We start from the raw sequence: 21,846 nt of genomic DNA on the forward strand, positions 1-21,846 counted from the left end.
ACACCAAAGGGAGAGGAGATCTCTGCATGAAAACTAAGAATTGTGCTCTATGGAGATTGTGTGGCTCAGTATCTGCTACTTGAAGAGATGATCTTGGTTTGCTTTCTCAGTTTAGTCCTCCCATGTAGAGATGATGAGAATTAATGCAGATTTTATATGTGTGGCTCTAACACTTTAGTATATAAGTACTCATGGAGTCTGCAATGTGGTGCCTAAAAAGCAACACTGAAAAGCTTAAAAACTTCCCTTGCAGCAAAAAGTCCTGATGAGGCATGAAACCCCCTCTTTTCACTTCTTTTAATATGTTGTGGTTGGTTTGAATCTTCTTTCAAGATTTGAACACAGAAGTTAATGTTCGTTCTATTGGAATTGACAGGCAAGAACTAGCTTTTGTGGTTCTTAAACTACTCAGCTTCTTTTAGCTTTTAATCATCTACCAGAACTGATTCTTGCCTTGTATAATTAGGCCTCTTATATTCCATGATCCCACAGCTGTGGAATTCACCCACCGCTGCAAAGCAGGACTCCAGAATTCAGGCTTTCATTTATAGATAGGGTATAAAAAGGGAACAGCTATTTTTTCAAAACTATTAAAACCCTGATTAAAATTCTAGCAGCTGTAATGACCACCACGCCCCCCTAGAAAAATATAAATTGAGTTTAAACTGGAATAGTAAGATTTCCTGAAACACTTCTTTCAAGGGATGCTCTGTCCATCTGATGAAGCACTCCTTTTTGGGATGCAGAGGGTGTTGGCAATCTGTAAAGATTACAAAAATAAATGTGGTGTGCATTTTTAACTGTTTAACTTTCAAGCTGATATTTTTCATTGCACAATCCTAAAGTAGTTTGCAATAACATGGGGCATAGTCTTACACTGGTAGAAGGGAGAGGCTGATGTGAGCTAAAGTGCTGATTTATGTTACTTGCTGGTAGGTAATGGCATTTTCAGGCTATCTGCACAGGATGTGGCCTTCTAAGAGTAAGAGAAATGAACTAGGAATAAATTTCCTCTATTGGAAAAGGTTTTCTAGTTTTTCAAGATACTCTGCCAGAAGGAGGAATGGTAGAAGACCAAATGGTGGTGTTCTTTCTAGTTGGTAAAGAGAAGTAGTCTGGAATTGTTGTCAGGAGGAAGGGGAAATGGCAAGCCCTGCAATGAGCAGAATTGAGTCCTGGAGGAGCTGTCCTATTGCAATCCAGAGGTGTGACAGTAAGAACATTGAGAGAGCAGTTCAGAGATCCCAAATGTAGCAGCTTCTCTTTCACACTTAGCTTATTTCATTTATTTTACTCTCAGCTAACCTTTCATACTTCTGCTGATTGCACTCTTTGCTTATTTCTCAGTTGAACAAAATTGCCTGTTGAGGTTCTCCCTGACCACAGGGGATATATTGATCACTGAATCCCTTTCATGCATTTCCCTGCCCAGGCTGAGAAATCTCAGTACCTAATGATTCAGCTAAAGATTAGCTGTATGTAAATGAAATGTTTCCTATTACCTCTGGATAATAGGTCAAATTTAAAACACATGTAACCCAAGTAACACAGGGTTCAGTACCTAGGAAAATAATGTAAGTTATTTCATGTCTAGGAAAGTTCCTTATATTTATTCCAGTGACCATTGGAAAGGCTGTGAAAATTTCTGGAAGAGTAGCATCTACTTTTATGTCAGGATTAAGCAATGATTATTTGGAACTTGAGCTTTTTTTGCTCAATAGCTAAATGAAGTTTTTACAATTCCTAAAAACAGTAAGTTGTTTTATCTTTTTAAAGTCACAAATGATCTGTTTTGAGCAAACTGATTTTGTTAAACAGTTTTAAGTTAGCATCTGTGATATTTATGCAAAGTAACTTTTTTTTTGTTTGATAGTGGTGGTCAGTGTCAAATGCTAAAATTCAGATTGACATTTCTAATTGCTTCAGATTTGTTTAATTACTGTTTCCAGTAGTTGGAAGAAAAGCTATTCAAACAAGTGACTTATTCCTTGGTTTAAGAGAGATTGGCTCACTCTCAGATGTTGATTTCTGTGGTTTACATGGATGCCTGAGAGGCTTAAGTAGCTTCCTAGCAAGTATAAAAATAGTCATACTGATTTGAAGTAGTAATTGCTTTCCTAGATTGTAGAAATACATGGGACAGAATAAGGTGGAACTGCTCATCGGGAAAGCATGTCCAGGAAGACTTAGATGTGCTCTGCTGAAGTTGCTCTCAGCAGAGGTGTTGCCTGAGTTGCAGGGAGGAGTCTGTGCTGGAGGCTAAAGAGTAACATCTCTGGTTAAGAAGAGTCCTTTAATATATTAATCAAATGCCTGGATGGCTGAGGCTGCCTATTATTGTGAACCAGAGACTTCATCTACAACAGTTGACTTTGTTTTAAAATGCTCTGGGAAAGTGTTTTAAATCTCAGGCTGCCCAGTTCAAAATTTTGCTGCTTCTCTAAGGGGTTTCTGAGGGCTTAGTTGTGATTAAATTTTCCTTTTTTTGTTGGATGTTTGAGTTAGAGTAATCACAGTAAGGGTGGGGTGGATTTGGGTGTTTGTTTATTTGTTTTCTGTTGCAAAGGAAGCAGATAGTGTTTAAAAAAATTTAGAAGCCACATAGGGAAAAATGTTCTCACTGCCCTTATTCAATAAATCAGCAACAAAGATCAGGGATCTTAATAGTCAGTAAGATTCTATTAGGAAAGTGGTGGGGTTTAGCTATTCATGTATTTTTAAGGAAATGTCTGAAACAGGGTTAGAGAAGAACACAAGTCAAAACAAAATGCACACTGGTTGCATCTATTTCACTTAACAAAAAATATGTTTTCTTTTGTAGTTCCAGAATAATTATCTAATCAAAAGACATCTCTTAACTTCCATTTTGAGAGGAGATATTAAAACATGCTGCTTCAGCAGGGCAGGGTGGGAGATCTTTGTGACCTTTTAAGTGGATTTTTGAACCTGGACAAGAATGCCAGGTCAAGAGTTTTCCATGTATCTCCCTGATACATTTCTTGTGCTATTAAGCATGGGGTCTTTCTACTTCAGAAAAAAAGTGAGCATTTGTGCAATCATAATGAATAGAGAATATCCTATGCTTAAAGCATGACATGTCATGGTATGACCTAAAGACCAGTTCCTATGTTTATTATGATTAATTGGACAGGAAATAATTGATATTTTTAGTTCCTTAGAACAATGGTGACTGTGCATAAGTGGCCTGTATTTTGGCCAAATTAATGGTCTCCCTCAAGAGGTCTGACTTCCCTGATGCTCATTTTGCCCTTGCAGAAAGTACATGGTTCCTACTACAGCTGAGGCTTGCTGTGCAGACATGTGGATGGGGGTGATTCACCCTTAAGAACACCCCATTCCTCTGTAGGAATTTGATATATTTCCCCTAATTTGATAGGTTTCTATGTTCAAAACAACCAGATATGCAGGGGCTGTTACACTGTCTAATATGGTGACTAATAATCTAATTCATTTGCAAAAGACACATTTGGTCATAAACTAGCATCTTAAAAAATCTGCATTATCTTTAAAGATAATGATATTCATTATATAGAAGGGCAAATGGGCTACCAGTTATCATTATTAGAAGCTTTTAATAGGAAACTGAACAGTAATTTGTTCACATTCATTTTCTGTATTTCATATTTGTAATTTCTGTGAGGTGCTATCTTTTTTTCTCACAGTTACCACAACTTTTCTGAAATGTTTGGCATGCCAGCAAGCTTATTGAAAAGGCTTAATTATTCTCTGTCCTTTATTTAGATATACATTGCACTTGCTTTCTTCATCTAATCTTTTCTTCCTTTAGTACAAATACACCTGAGTAGAAGGAGTAGAAGTTACTATCCAGGTTGTTAGCTCCAATTTCTCTGACACAGGATACTTTCTAAACAGAAATCTGATTTGCAGTCAGATTAAAAACACACTTTCTTGTCGTTTGGAATTGGTTTTCAAATTGAGGAGGTCAGTATGAGCACAGGGTTGTCAGCAAAACTGGTCTCATCTAGAGTTGTGATACTGTCCTTGTGTCAGGTTTTAGCCTCAACTGCTTTGATTTTCTATCACCAGGGTCCTCCAGGTCCTCCAGGTTTACCTGGTCCTTCAGGGAAGAGAGGTCCTCGGGTGAGTAAAACAACTGTGTTCTTCTGCACCTCTAGGCAGGTCACCAATAATCACACTGGAGTTTGCATAATTTTGTTTTTCTCAACTTTATTCATATGCTTAGTGATTGTGTGAGGTATGCTTGTGATGAAAGTGAATGATTCTGAACATTTGGCAGATAGGTTAAAGCAAGACAAACAAACTGTTTCTCCTGCTGTGAGCTTCCAGCACAGTTAATTCCATGTATGGGTGCATACACTGGGAATTGTTATATTTGTACCTGGCTTTTGCTGCTCCCAATATTAACTTTTCCATGCTGCTCCCATCTGCTGCAATCTAAAACCACATTCATTTGTTTTGGAGTGAGGGGGAGTGAGCAATGCAGCCTCAGAGGAGCAGGCACAGATACAAAATTAACCACTGCAAGACAGAGTGGGGGTAAAAAGTAATCCCAAAAATCTCTTTTAGTCTCTTGAGCTTCAGCAGCTTGATCCTAGGTTGCTGTCAGGGTGCTTTGCTAAAGAAATGAGGAGATGGTTTGTTTTGTGCAGGAGCAGGGGCAGCAGCCTTGCCCTGTGCCTGGGGACAGAGCAGGGGCTTTGCCACCGTGGCCCTGGGGACAGGGCAGGGCCTTTGCCACAGTGACCCTGGGGACAGGGCAGGGCCTTTGCCACAGTCACCTGTGTCCCCAGTGCCATGCACAGGGGAGAGGCCTGTGCTGTGCCACTGTGCTGATTAATGAATGGGGCAAAAGAATCTGTGTTTGTGCAAAGTGTGCTAAACCACGTGCTGAGCAGTCCCTGAGGCCATGGCTGATCAGGGGGGTTTAGGGGAGGGAAGGGCAGCTGGAGGGAGCAGGTGAAGGTTTGGTGTGGGGATGATTTCAGGCCATGGTAGCTGGAGATGTGAATGGCTGTGGCTGCAGTCAGCAAGGCAGATGGAAAGTGGGAGAAAAGGGCTCACATCTGTGGGCTCAGCAGATGTGTGGGAGGAGTTGTGATTCAGCTTTGAGGAAGGTTTAAATGAGATGCTGCTCAACAGCCTGTTGAAAGCCAGCACAGCACAGGATGTTCTGAACTTGGCCTGATGGGTGGAAAGTCATGGCACTGACACTGGTCAAAGAAACCAAAAACCAAACTGATGTTCCAGAGCATTTTGGAGGCAAGGGAGGAGAAGAGACACATGTAAAAGTATAAAATGAAAAACATTCCTTCAAATTCATCTCTTCATGACTTCTGGGATCCTTCTGTGCAAGAGCTGACAATTCTTACCACTCAGCTTTTTTATGTTGCTCACTGCCTGTGGCAAGGATATGTCTGGCATTAGAGGCAGTATCTCACATATCCAAGTAGATCCTCACAACTGGGAAGTTTTCTTTGTTTCAGAGGAGGCTGTTCATATGTTTAAAGCCATGCCTGTTGGTGAGATTGCTCTTGCCCTGCTTCAGTTTGTTTGGGATTTTTTTTCTGAAGGTCTTTTTAGTGGTATAGAGTACTTAAAAGCACAGTGCTCTACTGTGTGAGTTCTCTGGATAAATTATTGTGTAGGATATGCTTTCCAATGTGGGGAGCTTACTCTAAGGGACAGCTTACTGTAAGGTGCCTGAAGAAGCATGAAAATGGCTGAAATGAATATTTACCAGTAGTTCTGAGTTTAAAATATATTTATACAGGCCAAACAAGTCAATAAAACTATTAGATAAAAAATAAATGGATTTGAAATGTCAGTGTTCTTCAGTTTGTATGATTCTGATAAATTCAGGCAGGTGCAGCTAGTGATGATGTATGTTATGACAGGAGTTTTGTGAGCCCAAATGCCTGTGAAAACTGTTTACTCAAAATTCAGTTCCTCATCTAGCAGCCTGCCCTGTGACTTCTGTTTTCCTTCACATGAGTTGCCGTTTGTGATTCTGAAATGTGACTCAAGGTGTCAAAGAGAAAGAGCAGAGTGCAGAGCTGCATTGCCTGGGTGTTCATCAGAGTGTGTGTCCAAAGCTGATCCTGACAGAGATCCACATGGTTGGGACACTTGGGGCATGTGTGGTTCATGGTTAGAGACTTCCATTGGAAACTGATTTTGATCCCTGCAATTGTATGGTAAAGTTCACATGTGACAGTGTTTTCTAAGTGTCTTGGCTTGTTCCAAGTTTCTTGATAATGAAATTTCAGTGGTTTCAGAATTAGTGACGATGTGAAACTCCTCTGATGCCTCATTCCATGAGAATCCTTTTGCACTTCTGTGTTCCAGTACTGTGCCCCAAGACAGGAATGGTGCAGGCAGTGAAAGCTGGAGCCACTGCAGCACTGCTGGCACTTTCTATTTGTTTCCTTTCTCCTAAATCCCTGAGAGTGCCTCCAGAGTTGCCAGTGTGCAAATTAATCTCTCAAACAGCACGTGGGATTAGCATTTCTGTGGGGTTGTGTCAACATTGTCATTAGTGAGAGAGGGAGTATTAGGAGATGCAGCTCTCAGTGTTACTGCAAGGTGTAATTGGTGAATGAGGCCTCGTGTGGTGCAAAGACAAACACTGAGTTTATCTGTTGTTACACCACTTAATATACAAGAAAGTTCATAGTATGCTTATTATATTTGGTGTTTGGATTTTGGAAGCATTTTGGCTTTAGTGAATTCAACAGAAGCTTTGTTGCCAGTTTGTCAGGGACAGATTTTCACCAGTTTGGTCCTTCAGCACTTGGAAGATGAATAGCTGCTGACAACCATTGCAACAAATATTTTCCCTAATGTGCCATTTTTCAAGGAGTGAAGATTGCTGAATGTGTTGCAGGAACAGACATTTTTACTGGAGGGCCTAGATAGTCTTGATAGCTTATTCTGTTCCTGGAACAGTTGAAGTTGAATTATTTTAGTAACAAATCCATTTTCTGCACTAGCTGTGGGAGAATCAGGAGAATCTGTGATTTACTTTTTTTAAGAATGTGGGATACATTGCTTTGAGACATCTTTTAAGTCACCAGGAATTCATTCACTTGCTTTTCATTGTGTAGCTGGGTACCTCAGAATGTGATTTTACTGATTTTATTCCATGCCTTCAAGTGTTGTAGCTGGAGAGCAACATTGCAGTGACTATGCCAAACCTGTTAAGAACTTCCTGGGAAGACAATAGAAACTGAGATTTGTAATGAAAAAGGGGATACTTACCTTCACTTTTAATTTTTAGGAAGATGTGTATGTTTTATTTCTTGTAAATCCTTTGAAAATCTTAACCAGTGATTCTAAAAGCAGGAAAGATGCAGTAAAATTATTCTCTACAATCCATTCACATTTGTTCAGTGGTGAACAGAGTAATCCCAGTTGTTGTTCTTTTCATTTGTTTGGGTTGTTTTAATAGGGTATTCCAGGACCACATGGGAACCCAGGTCTGCCAGGATTGCCAGGTCCCAAGGTGAGTTTATTTATCCATGGTGACATGGAAATACATGAACTTTTTAATACTTTTTGGAAGCCTCAGAACTGTTTCCTATAATATAAATAATTGGCCTTCTTTTGTTTACAGGTAGAGACTGCTACTATAAACATATTTTAAAGAAATATAATCAATCAAGTTGAACTTCAGATCAAAACAAAATAGCAGATTATTCAGTGAAAAGAAAATCACCTATGTGTGCAGAATGATCATTTGAAAATTACTTTGCAAGTAATCTGTACTTCCCAAAAGAGCTCCTATAAATCAGCTCAGCCTCTGATAAACTGAGGTTTAAATGCTTAATTGCTGTAAACTTTTGCTTTGTTAAAAAAAAAAAAAAAGGAAAAATGTAGACTGTCAGTCCCTGTCAATTGCTATTTTATTGTCCATGTCCGAGCTTTGCTATTTAAATATTCTAATATCTGGGACACTATTATTTATTAATATGCTAGAATAATTTTCTGAAGATTTATGGAAGTGATATTTAAAGTCAAAGACAAAATACTGGACTTAAAGCTCAAATAACATCTTCAATCTTGTGTAACATAGGACCTTTAAATAGATTTGACAGATTTGTGCAGTTGCAGAATGCCTTCAGCTCATATTTAGTTTGAACAATTTGATAGATCTGTTAGGAAAAAGGCAGCACCATGATTTGTTTAGTATGATTCCTAATTGCAGGAATCTGACATGTCATGACAGGTGCTAAAATCTGCTTGAGGACATAAAAAGAAATTTATTAAAGCTTTCAGTGCCAAGTGCTGTAAAACCTAGTGATTCTGGTTTTTGTGCGTGTTTTTGTTTGTATCTAGTTCTGTAGGGACAGTTAAAGATTCAGAGTTATTTTTTACTGTATTTATGCTGGTTATGTAATAAAATGCATTTCTAGGGAAATAATTGTAGCCACTTACTCCTAGGCTTTGTTTTATAATTTATTTTCTCCCTCCACTGGATGATAATTTTGATCAGTTCTGTAGCTCTGTCCATTAGTTTAAGAATAGAAGGATTTGTACATATGTGTATGTACCTATATATATTTTATTTAAATATCAAAATATACATATTACTAGGTGCTTAGTGATCTCTTTAATTTCTGTTAGATTATAAATCATTCTTTCAATACAAGCATATTCTGAAGTGATTTTCTCTAAATAAAAATTAACCAGATGCTCCTGAAGTTTTGTCTATGAAGATCCAGCTGACCGCACTGAAACAAACACTCTTGTCTGATATTAAAACAATGCAGATAAGCTGCAAGAATTTTCTAGCAGTAAATGAAGGCAGAATTTTATTCTGTCTTTACGATGCATGAATGTTTTCCTCCTGTGCCAAAGGATCCTTTATGCATTTGCTTCTGAAACGTGGCACAACATCAATGTCCTTGCAGCAAAGTGTCCAGCCCTGAGTGAGGACCACCAGTTCCAAGCAATGGCCAATCTCTCAACATTTAATTCCTGAGAAACAATTGGGGGTGTTTTTAAAGTAATGTATAGGTATCCATGAGGTTTGGCTTTATTCCTGGCTCTTTGGAAAATAGATTAGTTATGAAAATCTATTTTGTGGATTCTGGCACTGTGGGAAGGCTGAGCCTGAGGAAACCGGTACAAGATAATGGCTCATGCAGTAATACAGCCTGATAATCCTGCACATGGCCCTGAGGTGATGGACACAGGGACAGAGCCATTTGCCTGGAGCATCTGCTCTAATCCTGCTTGGATTGATCAAAAAATCTGCTTTTCAAAGTTTTGTGACTTTACAAACTTTGAAAAATGTAAATCTCATTTCAGTGTGAACCTGCACTATTTTATTTTTTTCCTAGTTCTTTACTGAAAAAGTAATGAGAAAAATATCTATAGTAGAAAGCACATGTACATTTTTTCTGCTCTTGCTGTAACAGTTGAGAATACTTGTTTTAGCATATATTATTAGAATCCTCTTCTGATAGTATTATTGAGCTTAATTTCTCTGTGACAGGGCCCTAAAGGAGACCCAGGATTCTCTCCAGGACGGGCAAAACGTGGAGAAAAGGTATTATTTTCTTAATTATAGAAAAATGTTTTGTCTATCCCATTCTTCTGTGAAGTCTCATTTATTATTCAGATAAATTATAACAGAAAAATGTTTTGTATTTATTTTAACACTGGTGTATTTTAGCAGTTAATTATGTTAGACTGACCACTGTAGACACAGGTGGCATAATGAATTCAAGGGAAATTTAAAAATATATTAAAAGTTGAAACTTAAATTATGTATTTGATTTAATTTATAAAAATAAAATGTAAGGACTTCAGACCAATGAAATTTGATTAGATTCACACTGATATAACAAAGTACAGATTCCAGTTTACTTAGTACCTTGCATTATTCTAGAAAGTTGTGTAAAACAGAATTTGGTGATGACAAGTGCACACATTCCTGCTACTGCCTCCTAAGCAACTTTAGCTAAACTAGTTGTTACTTTCTCTGCCCAAATATTTGAGTATAAATATTCAGATATTCCATTCTTCATAGAAATTGTAGGCTTGAAAGCTTGTGATTGTTTCATTTTGAGATTTACACTAAAGTATCATACACAGTAGTGTGATAGCATTTAAAATATAATTGGATATTTTTAATATGCTAGTTTAAGAATATCTTGCAATTATGCTAAGTTCTTTTATAAGCATTTACTAGTAGATCTATTTTGGAATATTTGTGCTAAGTAGGAAGCACTGTAAGATTTGAGGACTACTCTCTATTATGAAAAAACATCAGGAAATAACTATGGTTTACTAGCTGCTGATAACTTATTTTTTAGTGCATCCATGCTGTCAAACCCTAAAATTCACAAATATATGTTGTCAACATTCAAGGGCTGCTGAGAAAAAATGCAGAAATATAAGTTGATGCACTGATGAGAAATTGAAGTGCAGCTTTAATAGAAATATTTTCATCTAGCCAGGTTTTTGGCAATCAGATCATAGTGGTGAGCTGTACATGGCTGCCTGAAACTCAAGCTATGTTCTTTGGCATGAACCCAAGCAGCCACAGAACAGTCTAAAGCCCACATTTGTATGACTATCCCTAAATACATGTAGATTGCATCTATAATCCAAAATTATGGGATTGAGGATTGATATGCATTTTTATAGTTCTCATTATTTTGTGTTCTCAATTTGCTTGCTCTAATTAATAGACTTACATTTACTTGGACAGTAATTCACTTCCAGGATGCATTCCTTGACTTACTGGGTTTGAATTCAGGCACTAATAATGAAAGAGTCAATCTCTTCGCTTTCAGTTCTGAGCAAGAATAAGAGCTGAAAAAACCTTCCTCCTTTCCCCTGAATTTTTGTGTCTCTTTTCCATCTCCCCAGCATTTGAGATGCTCTGATTCTTATTGCCATATACCATCATGTGGCTGTGAAGTTTAAAGAACCTGAAGAGAGCAGCAGTGTTCCCCGCAGTCTGTCCATATGCATCTCTCAAGTTGTCTTTCACAGAGATCAGATTTATGCAGGTTTTGCACAGCACACCCCATAGTGGTGTTCTGGCTCTTGGCTGCTGATTGTTGGCATAACATTAAAACAAACAATACACACTGGTGGTTATATATATTTATTAATTTGAGGTGAAACCACTTGTTTCTGAGCAAAGTGTTGCCTCAAGAGCAGTATGGCTTCTTCACTCCTGTTGTTGGCTAAAAGTAAACGTTGTGAGGTTGTGAACCAGGTCTGTTCCAGCCGTGTTGCAGGAGCAGACATGCTGCACCCAATGGTTGCAATTGAGGAACTGCTGCCTTTTCCATTTTCTTCCTCTAAAAAAGTAATAAAATCAGACAACATCAGCTAGTTCTCCATACCAAATGTCCAAGAGTGCAGAGAAGATATTAAGTGCTGTATGTTTATAACCCTGGGTCATGTTCCAGTGAAACATATTGATTCTGGATGTTTTTGTTCTGCAGGGTGATTCAGGCCCCATGGGCTTTCCAGGCCCACCTGGGATCAAAGGCCAGAAGGTAAGGTGGTCCTGTTTCCATTTCCATGTTACTCATCCTGGCTCAAATCAGTGCCAAGTGTGTGTCTGATGGTCCAGAGGTGGTAGAAGAACTTTAGGCTTGCTCTTGGCACTCTGTCTACTGTGCAAAACCTCCCATAACAGCAATTCAGTGGGATCACCATAGCAGGATGTAAATCACAGCCACATGAAAGAAACTGCAGAAGAATCAAATACATCCTTTTTGCTTTGTACTCCAGCACTGCTGAGAAGTTTTCTTTTGATATATATTAAATTAAAATATCATTAAAGAAATTCTACAATTGCATAAAATAAAAATATATTATTAGTTACTATAAAGTTATCACATTTAATTGTTGTATATAACATGATATTATTATAGAATGTTATTTTTTATATACAAGATATTTTTTTAATAAATAGCATATTTCCAACATTCTTTCTCATCCAGGTAAGAAAAAAGATTTTAAAAGTCTTACATATGACTTAATGGTGTCCCATATTTTTTTAAATTCTTTTTTCATTTTTAAATCAGCACTCAAAACTTTCCTTATATCAGTCCAGAGGCCTCATAGGGCAGAAGGCTCCCCTTTCCATCTCCCCTAAATTGACTTGGCTGTACAGAGAGGCCACTACCTGCCCCTGCATGCCAGGGCACAAGGACAGCACTCCTGGGCAGGGGCTTGCCTGAGTCCATGGCAGTACCTGAGAGCCTCTGCAGTGCTCTGGGGGTACAGGTGCTTTGCAATGGCTCTGGGAAAGAGCTGTACCAAGATTGGCTACAATTTTTGCTCTAGTTTATTCCCTATCTGTGTGTGAGCGTAAATCATGAGAATCTGGGTCTATAAAATCCTGATAAAATTTGCATACTGAAGTAGAGCATGGTGAGAAATAGGGAAGGAAAAAGCTTGGTTTCAACCTGAGAAGGGCTCCATGTTTCATTTTATCTTTACTTTGGCATCATGTAAGGGTAAGGCTGATCAGCAAATTTCAAAAGCCGTATACCTGTGGTAAGATCAGCATTATTCTATTAAGTGTCAGCTTTATGCTACTGAGGGTCTCCCAGTGCTTCTTCTACAGACTCCTATTTTCCTTGAGTAGAAGCAAACTCCAGTCCTGTAAGAAAAAAGTAGAATTTCCATTCCTTGGGATATTTGGGCTGAGTTGCTAGGTGAAGTCTTAGTTGTGGAATAAAGATCAGCAAACAAGATAGAATGGAGCTACTAAGGAAAAATAAAACAAAGCTGTTTTCTGATGGAACATTTTTTCAAAAGTCAGCATTGTGAGGGCTCCTCCTTTATTTGCTGCACTTACTTTCTATCTGTAGCTGATGGTTGTAGCATTAGTCATAACACTTTACCTACTGATTTTTACAGGTTACAGGAACTTGCTGGCACTCTTCTGTAGTTGCCAATGTTGTGCTAGGTTTTTAGTTACAAATACCTAGAAATTCTGGTAAAGCACAAAGGGCAGCAGTAAATTGGAAAGGCTCATTTGTTTAAAAGAGCACAAGTCTGAAACTGCCTTTAAGCATACGGATGTCTTGAAATTGTCTAAACTGCCAAGTTTTCTTACTTCTTTTCTCTAGCTCAGTTTTCATATGAGCTGCTAAATGTAAATCATACTAAGTCTGCTGGCAGAAAAATCTGGGTGTTTTTCTTTGATGAGAAGAGAATAGGGTAGAAAAAGGTCTATTTTGTTTGTTTAATTGTGTTTACCACAGATTTCTTTCTCTACCTGCAGGGTCTTAAGGGTTACCCAGGACTGCAAGGGCCACGGGGTGAGCAGGTAAGGGATGCAAGCACAGAGCTCTGTGCTCTGCAGATGAAACATTAGGATAGGACAATGTATAATCCATTAGAAGTGTTCAGTATAAGCAAGCTGTGTAAACTGTTTAAGGAAATACTGGACAAGTTTTGAGCAAGAATTCAGACTGTGTTGAGATCAGTGTGGTAAAAAAGTAGTCTAAATGAAATGGAAAAGCTTATCCAGCTTGTTTTTTCAGTACCACACCAACTGGAAAGATGTCGATGTGAATTCTTATAAGAGGCACATTTCAAACCTCTACTTATGCCTTTTACATCTCCTAGCATGTAGGAAATGAAGTAGTTATTCAGCACTTTTTTAAACTGCCATGTCTTATCAGGAAGAAATCTGAATGTGATTTCAAAGACATCCAATTGCTAATGTCTCTTGTTAGCATTTATGATGCTCCTAACAGCAGAGTAGATGGAAGGAATCTCCTTTTGGATCATACTGAAAAGGAAATGGTGGTGATAACTGATGATAAACACCTGAAAGGAGATGAAAACTGAAGGACATCATTCATGGCTTTCCTGGGTTTTATGCCCAAACCCTCACTGAATGAGTGGTGATGTTCTAATTACAGTCTCACAGGATGTTTTCTGTGATGACTGTAATCTATCAGTGAGATAGAGATAACTAGTGAGGGAAAAACAAGTTGATTCTTTACATCAGAAGAAGAAGAAGGTGGAGAGAATTGTATGCATTCATGATTTATCCAGTACTATATTGACCTGATTCTGGAAGAAAGAACACACAAATTGGCTTTGTAAGGACACGAGGATTCTTTAATGGAAAGTTTCATGTATTTGTTTCAAATACATCTAGGATCAGTGCAATTACCTCATTGCCTCCTATAGCCCTCCTGAATTAATTTTGAATTATGAAAATGATGTATCCACTGTTGTATTTCACAAAATCTCAGATAGTTTTTAAAGGATATGTGACTGAAATTGACAGAGTTACTTATGTATGATGAGTCAATTTTTGGGTGTTCTGTTGCTTAAAGAGTAATTTTTCCATGTGCTTAAGCTGTGTCGTGTGACTAGATGTTGAAAGAGAAATGATAGAACAGACTCCAAACCATGACATTAAACATGTTTGTTGTTTATTTTCCTTTTCTTTCTTCCTTTTCCACTTAGGGAATTCCAGGAATGGCTGGCAGCATTGGGGCAGTTGGTTACCCTGGCAGGCAGGTGCAGTAACTATTCAAATGCCTTTGCATTTTAATTTTTGTTTTTCTCATTTATTCTTTTCAAAAGTACCATATCTAACTCTTTTGAAACTACTAATTGAAAACTGTATTTGTTTACATCCTGTCTTTTTTCTTTGAAATAAACCTCTTTATCTGGTAGTGCCTTGGAGGAATGTTGAGTGTCATGGCTTTTAAACTTGGATGTGTTAGATGCAGTAATGCTGCTCCTTTCTGAAGTATGTAAATGGCATTACCAAAGAACTGAATGTCTGAATACTTTGCACTCCCTTCATAAAACTCATGTGGTTCTGTGTGGTTTATCTTCTTTGTATTTCAAGTCTAGAGGCAGTAGGAGACTACCTATTCATCCTGATTTTTCACCAATGTGTTTATTTCCCTGCTGAAACTATTTCTTCAGTCCATTAGGGAAGGGGAACATTAAAAGTTTGGGGTTTTGCCCTTTCAGGTATTTTAGGACAAGGAATAAAGCCAGAAAGCAGCTTTCTTTAAACAGAAGTACTTATACAAATATTGATTTATGTTTAAAGTAACAGATACCTCAGTACAGTAATACAAATAAGATAAAAAGTAGAAATGCTCAGCATCTTCCTTGTGTAAAGGTATGTGAGCCAATTGACAACAACTGATTTTGTGGTTTTGTATCTGCTTAAAGGGTGAATTTCACCAATACTTCAGTGTTTTGTTGAATTAAGTTTGTAGTGGCTATATATTTCCAAGTTCCATTTCAATATTTTATAGAGTAATGGATGATAACATTTTTTGTGTTCAATTACATAAAATGTTCAGAGCATTTGGACCACATATGCAATTCTGACACTAGCTTGAATGTAATTGAAATGCGTCCAAATACAAAAGCTCATAAAAAAATCTTGTGACATTATGTCACTCTAATGCCTGATCACTGTGCCTGGAAAAAAAAATTTCTCTCAGAAGAAATAATTTTAATGTAATGGAAGCTTCAGTCATGATCTGTGTTTCAGCCATGCACTAATGGGAGACCTTTGTGAACATGGTCCCAGGGGACTACTTGATGACACCTTCTTCAATCTTAAAAATTTCAAGAATGTGTTGCCCGTTCACAGTTAACAAATGCTGTTACAGTTCTTTTACATGGAGCATATCTGGTTGTTTAAAATGAATTACAACTCTCTCTTTTTGTCACAGGGCCTCGCTGGACCAGAAGGTAACCCAGGTCCTAAAGGAGTCAGAGTAAGTAAGCATCTTAAGCATTTTGATATCCATGTCTAGTTTTACCCACACAGTAGGTAAGAAAGGGGGTGAGGAATTTAATTCAGCTGTTCCAGGGTATGCCTGCAGAACCACACTGCCTTTATAGAACCTACAAATGAGAAAAATCAGAATTTCTTTCAAAATATGTGCAAGAGTTCATTTTTTTCCATGGTGAGCAGCACAGAGCAGTTTTCCATTGTTGCCCTTCCTCTCACTTGTTTGCAGGAGAGAAAAGAAAGCCATGCTGGGTGTGAGGGCTGAGTGGATGTTGCTCAGGCCTGAAGCATTATTTCCATAATGGAGGCTGTCAAGAAGGGAGACAGATCTGACATCTGCAGTCTGTAACAACTGCAGAAGTAGATAAAGGGAAACAGTCTTGTCACATAAAAACCATGAAAGGGATCTTGAGGTTTTAGAATGATTCAGGCATAGTTATATGTATCCCAGGCACTGAAGGTTCTTAATGCTGCATACATTCAAGGTTTGGTTTTGGTTAATTATTCTTGGAAGCAAAACAGATTGGTTTTTATTCCTGGATGATTTGGAGCTTTCTCTCTGTGCCTATATCATGCTCTTTCTTGGTGGTTTGGGTTTTTTTGACGGTTGTGGGTTTGTTGGTTTTTGTTTTGGTTTGGTTTTTTTGGATGGGTGCTGTGTAATTTAGTTTTCTTTGGATAGGCACATGAGCATGCCTACACATGCTTGTGCATGGATAAGTATTTCTTCAGACTGACTCCCACCATCAAGCAGAAGGCGCAGGTTTCCAGAAACCTTTATGTTGCTGGTTGCTTCTAGGATTGGAAGGAGGCTTTTGGTGGGTGTTTTCAGGCCTTCAGCTCATGTACAGGTTGCTCAGCAGTGTATTGTATTCTCAAGTATCAATTAATATCATTTTACTGTGTTGCAAGAGTTACTTTTGTTTTTTTAGTGTAGTTACTAGAAGCCTTTACCTTCAGCAGCTTCTCAAACACATGTCTGGGGGTTTTGGAATGTTTTTTGTTTTTTTTCTTTTTATTTTATGCCACTTTTGATTACAATGATGGGAAAATTAGTTTGGCACGATCAAGTGCCAACAGATATTGCACCCTCAGGGATTGCTTCCTTTATATTTCTTCAGTTTATTTTTGTTCAGATTCTCATCTGCATTTTGACCTGTTCTCCCTTCAATGAACAAGACATAAGTGATCCCAGTCACTTCCCTAAAAGTTCCTGCTTCTCTGTTTACACAAAGCTAAAAGTGGGCAATGCGTGAGTAATTTAGGGGAAAACACCTCAAGGCTAAATCTTGTGTATGAATTCTAAAAGTAACTTCCAGTAAAAATGATGACACAGCCCTCCTGACACATACTGCTGTGCCATGGAGGTGTACAGCAATGGGATGTGAAGTATCTTTAGAGCTTTAGGTTTCAAATATTCCTGTAATCAAACTGTGCTCTGCTTCTCTGCTGTTTTAAGTAACTGTAGAAAGTAGAGGTGCCTTTGTTTTCCTTACTCCCTTAGGTCTGGATGACAAGGTAGGTTCCATCTTCAGTAATTAAGAAAAAAGATCAACCTCCAAGAAATTAAATCCTACTCACATTTAAATTTCTAGAGCTTCACTGGTAGTTTCAAATGAGCCTGAATTTAATCCCTGTGTCATGAGCCTTAGCTGGCCAGTACTGAGGGACAAGCAGCCTTGAAATCAAGCACTTTTCTTACATTTTAGGGTTTCATTGGACCTCCAGGTGTGGCAGGACAACCAGGACCTGAAGGAGAAAGGGTAGGCCTAATGGAACATTAATGAAATGTTGATGTTTGTGTGGTAATGTAATACATGTTAGAATGGGGGGAAATGTGCAAGGTTTAACCATTCATTTGTTCTTTGGTTTTTTTTGGTTAAAAGCAAAACTGATTTGGAGAAAATAAGATGAATAGGACATACCCAATTTGTCTAGTCAATGAAATGCCTTGGTGCTAAAGTAAAATGGGGAGCAGCTGCAATATATTGTTTTACTTTAATCTACAGCTGCAAGGATTAGGGTTATTTTTTTTTTTTCTTCAGCAAAGTGTGAATGAATACTTTTCATTTAAGCAATTTCTTTTGGACAATAACTAATATTTGTCTCTTGTTGGATGATCTTTGCAGTAGAACCAGCCATGGAAGCGTTAATCTCTATCACTCTGCTTGAGCCTTTTCCTATTGCACTTGAGCCAGCAGGCTGTCTGGGCATGTAGTGTGATGGAAGCAGGACAAGGCCCTTTTTCACAATTGTTCTGCTGTTGCCACAGGAAAGACAGACAAAGTTTGTCTTTCTGCTCCAGGACATTGGCTCTATGATACTTTGCTCAAATACTTTTTTTTTAATGGTGTTCCTCATACTCTGTTGTTTCCAATCAAATGCAGGTTTAATTACTTGAATTTGAGTATGAAGAAAAGAAAATCTATTTATGGTGGGTTATTTCTTTCTTAGGGTATCCCAGGCCTCCGTGGAAAAAGAGGTCCTAAAGGGAGACAGGTAAAGATTCTAATACTTGTTACAATTCCTGCTGCCAGTGTAAATCCACCTGGAATTAACTCTGTAGCTTTAATCAGCTGAAAAAAATGTTAGTTTTATTTTTGTACATAAATAACTTTCTATCACTTTCAGTTAGTACTTTTCAGAACTGCAGATTGTGTGCAGGTTATAAGCACTAAAGTGTGGAAGGCAGCACTGTGAGCCTTGTGGCAGGTTACTGATATCAGCTAGGAGGAGGATTAGAAGGTAACAAACACTCAAATATATTGTGTGAAATTTGTGTTAGCATGAGGTGCAGCTATGATGCAAGCTTCCTAAGTCTGGTGTTGGCTTGGATGAAAATCAGCTTCTTCTAATGTCTGATATTTCTGGACTGTAGTAAATTAAAGCTGTCCTCTTCTTAACATGTATTTCTACAGCTGAGAATAAACACAAATCTGCCAAGTACCCATTATCAGGTTTACATATTTCCTGTGGTGTGTCTTCCATGTCAAATGTTTTGTTTTCTGTTGCAACCATATTATTTTAGGTCTTTGAAGCTATCCAGGAGTTTCCAGTTTTAACTTTCTTGTGGTTTGAGATTGGAAAACACCATAGGGCTCTCCAGCTGTGCAGTCAGTTGTGCTCAGCAGTTCAGATGATTTTCATCTACCACATTGAACAAATTTGTCCAGCAGTAGTATGATGATCATCGTTTGGCCCTTGATCTATGCTATGGAAGTTGTGGATGATTCTTTAATTGTGTTTTGTTTTCTGTGTGATCAGCCAAAAAAGTCACTAGTCTACAAGAATTGCTTTGATATAAAGAAAGGCAAGCAAAATTAAATTAGGTCTACAGACTGCTCTTTCTGGAGCTGCCATGAGACCATATTGCAGTTTGCATGTAATCTGGGTGAAATGCTGCTCTCCACATCTGAGTGTTGGGTGAGCAGGGCCCTGTGCCATCAGTCCCTTGGCAGTGTCTTGTGCCCCTGAGGCACAGGCAGCATTTAAAGGGGAGAAGAACCTGGATGGGAACCAAAGGCTGGTGTTCAGTGTGAATTGGAAGTTGAGGTGACAGCAGTGTACACTGGAGCACATTTTGCCATCTGCCATCAGTCTCTGTGGCAGGTTTCAGTGACACTTATGCCTGCCAATGCAGCGTTGTCCATAGCAGTCTGTTGGTGCTGTGGTCAGCAGTTATTTTCCATTTACAGTAAGAGCAGAGCTTCTGTCAGTACCAGACTATGTTCTGTAAGGACTTTTGCTTGCATAAATCTGCTCAGAGAGGATTCACATAGGTGGCAGAGCACCTATGTGCTGCAGGATGTCTGTGATTACTTTCATTTAGTACTGATTTCTTTGTAATGTCATTAATTCCCTCAATCCCAAGATTCATTCCAATTCCTATCTATGATCTATAAATACTTATTTGACTAAAGGCTACTAATGTGAGACCAGCCAGGAGAGAAATCACATGGGAACCTGGCTTGAAGCACTTTGCTGGATCACAAGCCTAGAGAAGACATGTTATTTTAACCCCCAAAAAAAAGATAGCTGTAATGACAAAGTTTTTTGGCGCAGTGCCCTAGAGTTAACAATGCTTTGGGGTAGGGCACTGTCACTAAAAGAAATTTGGCATGGGAATTCTACAGTGCCTGAAGCCAGGATCCTCACCTTTTGTTCTAGGGTACAACTTATTTTTTTGGACAAAACTGTCCCTAATAATACTTGAGAAAATAAAAACCCTGTCTGACTGGCAGGGTTTTTTGAAAGACATGAGATCAGAAGTATAATCTCATTTTTGGGAAGCATTTTTTAAGCATAGAAGTGGATCATACAAGGGATTGTAAACACTTTTAATTGACAAAATGCTGCTACTTAGTAGGTTTGATGAACAGTTGTTCATATTTGTAATATTTATGGCATATTTGAAGTGGAACAAAATATTCAATTGCCTGAATCTGTGGAGTGAGGATTTGTTTTAATTTTATATTTGTTTTGCATACAATATCATTTAAAGAAAATATTTCATGGTAGAATTATATGTGTTCAATTTCTTTCTGTTGGCTAGCTCTGCAGTATTTCTAATTCATTTTCTGTCCTGTTAGCATGATGCTTTTATTTGGGGGAAGATTTTTACATAGTTTTCTTCTATCTGTGATTAGTTAAAACCAGTTGTCAATGAGTCAGAACACACCTTGTAAATTTTACCAAGAATTCAGTAATCAAGTCCACTGTAACTGTAAAAACAGTACAGGTTCTGTTTTATATTAAAGTTATGAATAGTCGTCCTTTGTATGCTTAGTAATAATGTTAAATGATAATATTGATTAAATAAAACAGTCGTTGCACAGTAGTTTTATTATATTACTTCCAGTTTTATACTTTTGTGACTGTTCATTTTGCTTTCATTTTTCTACTTACTAAGATTTTTCAGTATCAGTTCAAAAACACAAGCTGTTGAGAATGTGATAATAATGACTGTGGGTGATCTGTCACTTCTGCAACCCTTGCTGTGCTGGGATTGTGCTGTATCATTTGTGATTCAGTGTGGTTGGTAAAACTGTCCCACAGCATCCTTCATGTCCCCTTTGAGGCCTCATTTGTAGTTTCAAAAAATCTACATGAGTTATGACGGTTCTGCCTCTTCCAACATCTACCAATGGTAGGCAGTACAACCCAAATATGCTGTTTAGGAAAGGGTCATAGATTAATCTTTGGCTTCATCCTCTTAGTTCACTTAGGTCACTTTTAACAACAGTCACTCTCAAATATCCATTTTACATATGTAAAATTTTACACACATTTTCACAGCTGGGAAACAAAAAGTCCAATGATGTACAACTTCTTCAGAATCAATTAAATCTGCTTTATTGACCATTTCCTAAGAACCTCTACTTTTTAAATTATAAGGTGGCAAAAATTTGAGGACCTGTATGATCAGGTCTTACAGTTACAGCTATAGATTTATTTGTGAGTTCTGTGATCAGATGCTGAACAAAAAATTCATAGTAGTGAGAGGAATTCCTGTGTTTAGCTTTTCTGAATTAATAGGAGAAAGTAGAAACAATCTCCACCTAAAATCAGCCCAAAAGATGCTACAAAAGGCTGTCTCAGATTACTTCACATTATCTTTCATGATGATGAGAATTAATAGCTATTTAGTTGTTTCAACATATTTTGGCCATGTGCATGCATGTATATATATATATGCATAAAATGTTGCCTTGCTTTTTATAAAATTTTGGCTTGTTACTAAAGCTAAATATGGTTTAGCTACTATCAACTACTTCGATTTATTATGTGGTTTTTCCATCTCCTTGACACAGTTTTACATTGTCTTTCTGACTACTGTTTGAATACAGTTTTATGGTGATGTACATCCCCCAATCCATTGAGGAAAGACACTGCTGCAGCAAGGGCTGGGCTGGGCAGCTGTGTGGATGCCCTCTGAACAAAGCAGCTTTAAAAGGCCAAATGAGCTGTGCCTTGGAGCTGCAGCAGGTTTGAACATGGTCTCACTGAGGGGAAAGGTTAATGCCTCCAAGTGCTGTTCCTGACACACATGGAGGGGGAAAAAGATACTGAAACACTGAAAG

At 38.0% G+C, this 21,846-nt stretch overlaps 1 protein-coding gene across 1 annotated transcript in view; it reads left to right on the forward strand.

Moving 5' to 3' along the window:
- COL24A1 (collagen type XXIV alpha 1 chain) overlaps positions 1-21,846 on the forward strand; it is a 119,066-nt gene that overhangs the window by 15,038 nt on the left and 82,182 nt on the right. Inside the window, exons 4-12 of the mRNA XM_063165770.1 lie at positions 4,069-4,122; positions 7,451-7,504; positions 9,500-9,553; positions 11,469-11,522; positions 13,265-13,309; positions 14,467-14,520; positions 15,705-15,749; positions 17,476-17,529; positions 18,221-18,265. Of these exons, the coding sequence (XP_063021840.1) occupies positions 4,069-4,122; positions 7,451-7,504; positions 9,500-9,553; positions 11,469-11,522; positions 13,265-13,309; positions 14,467-14,520; positions 15,705-15,749; positions 17,476-17,529; positions 18,221-18,265 (459 nt within the window). The remainder of the gene's footprint in view (positions 1-4,068; positions 4,123-7,450; positions 7,505-9,499; positions 9,554-11,468; positions 11,523-13,264; positions 13,310-14,466; positions 14,521-15,704; positions 15,750-17,475; positions 17,530-18,220; positions 18,266-21,846) is intronic.

The sequence above is a fragment of the Melospiza melodia genome, chromosome 11 (assembly GCF_035770615.1).
Source record: "Melospiza melodia melodia isolate bMelMel2 chromosome 11, bMelMel2.pri, whole genome shotgun sequence".
In the NCBI taxonomy this organism is placed as follows: domain Eukaryota; kingdom Metazoa; phylum Chordata; class Aves; order Passeriformes; family Passerellidae; genus Melospiza; species Melospiza melodia.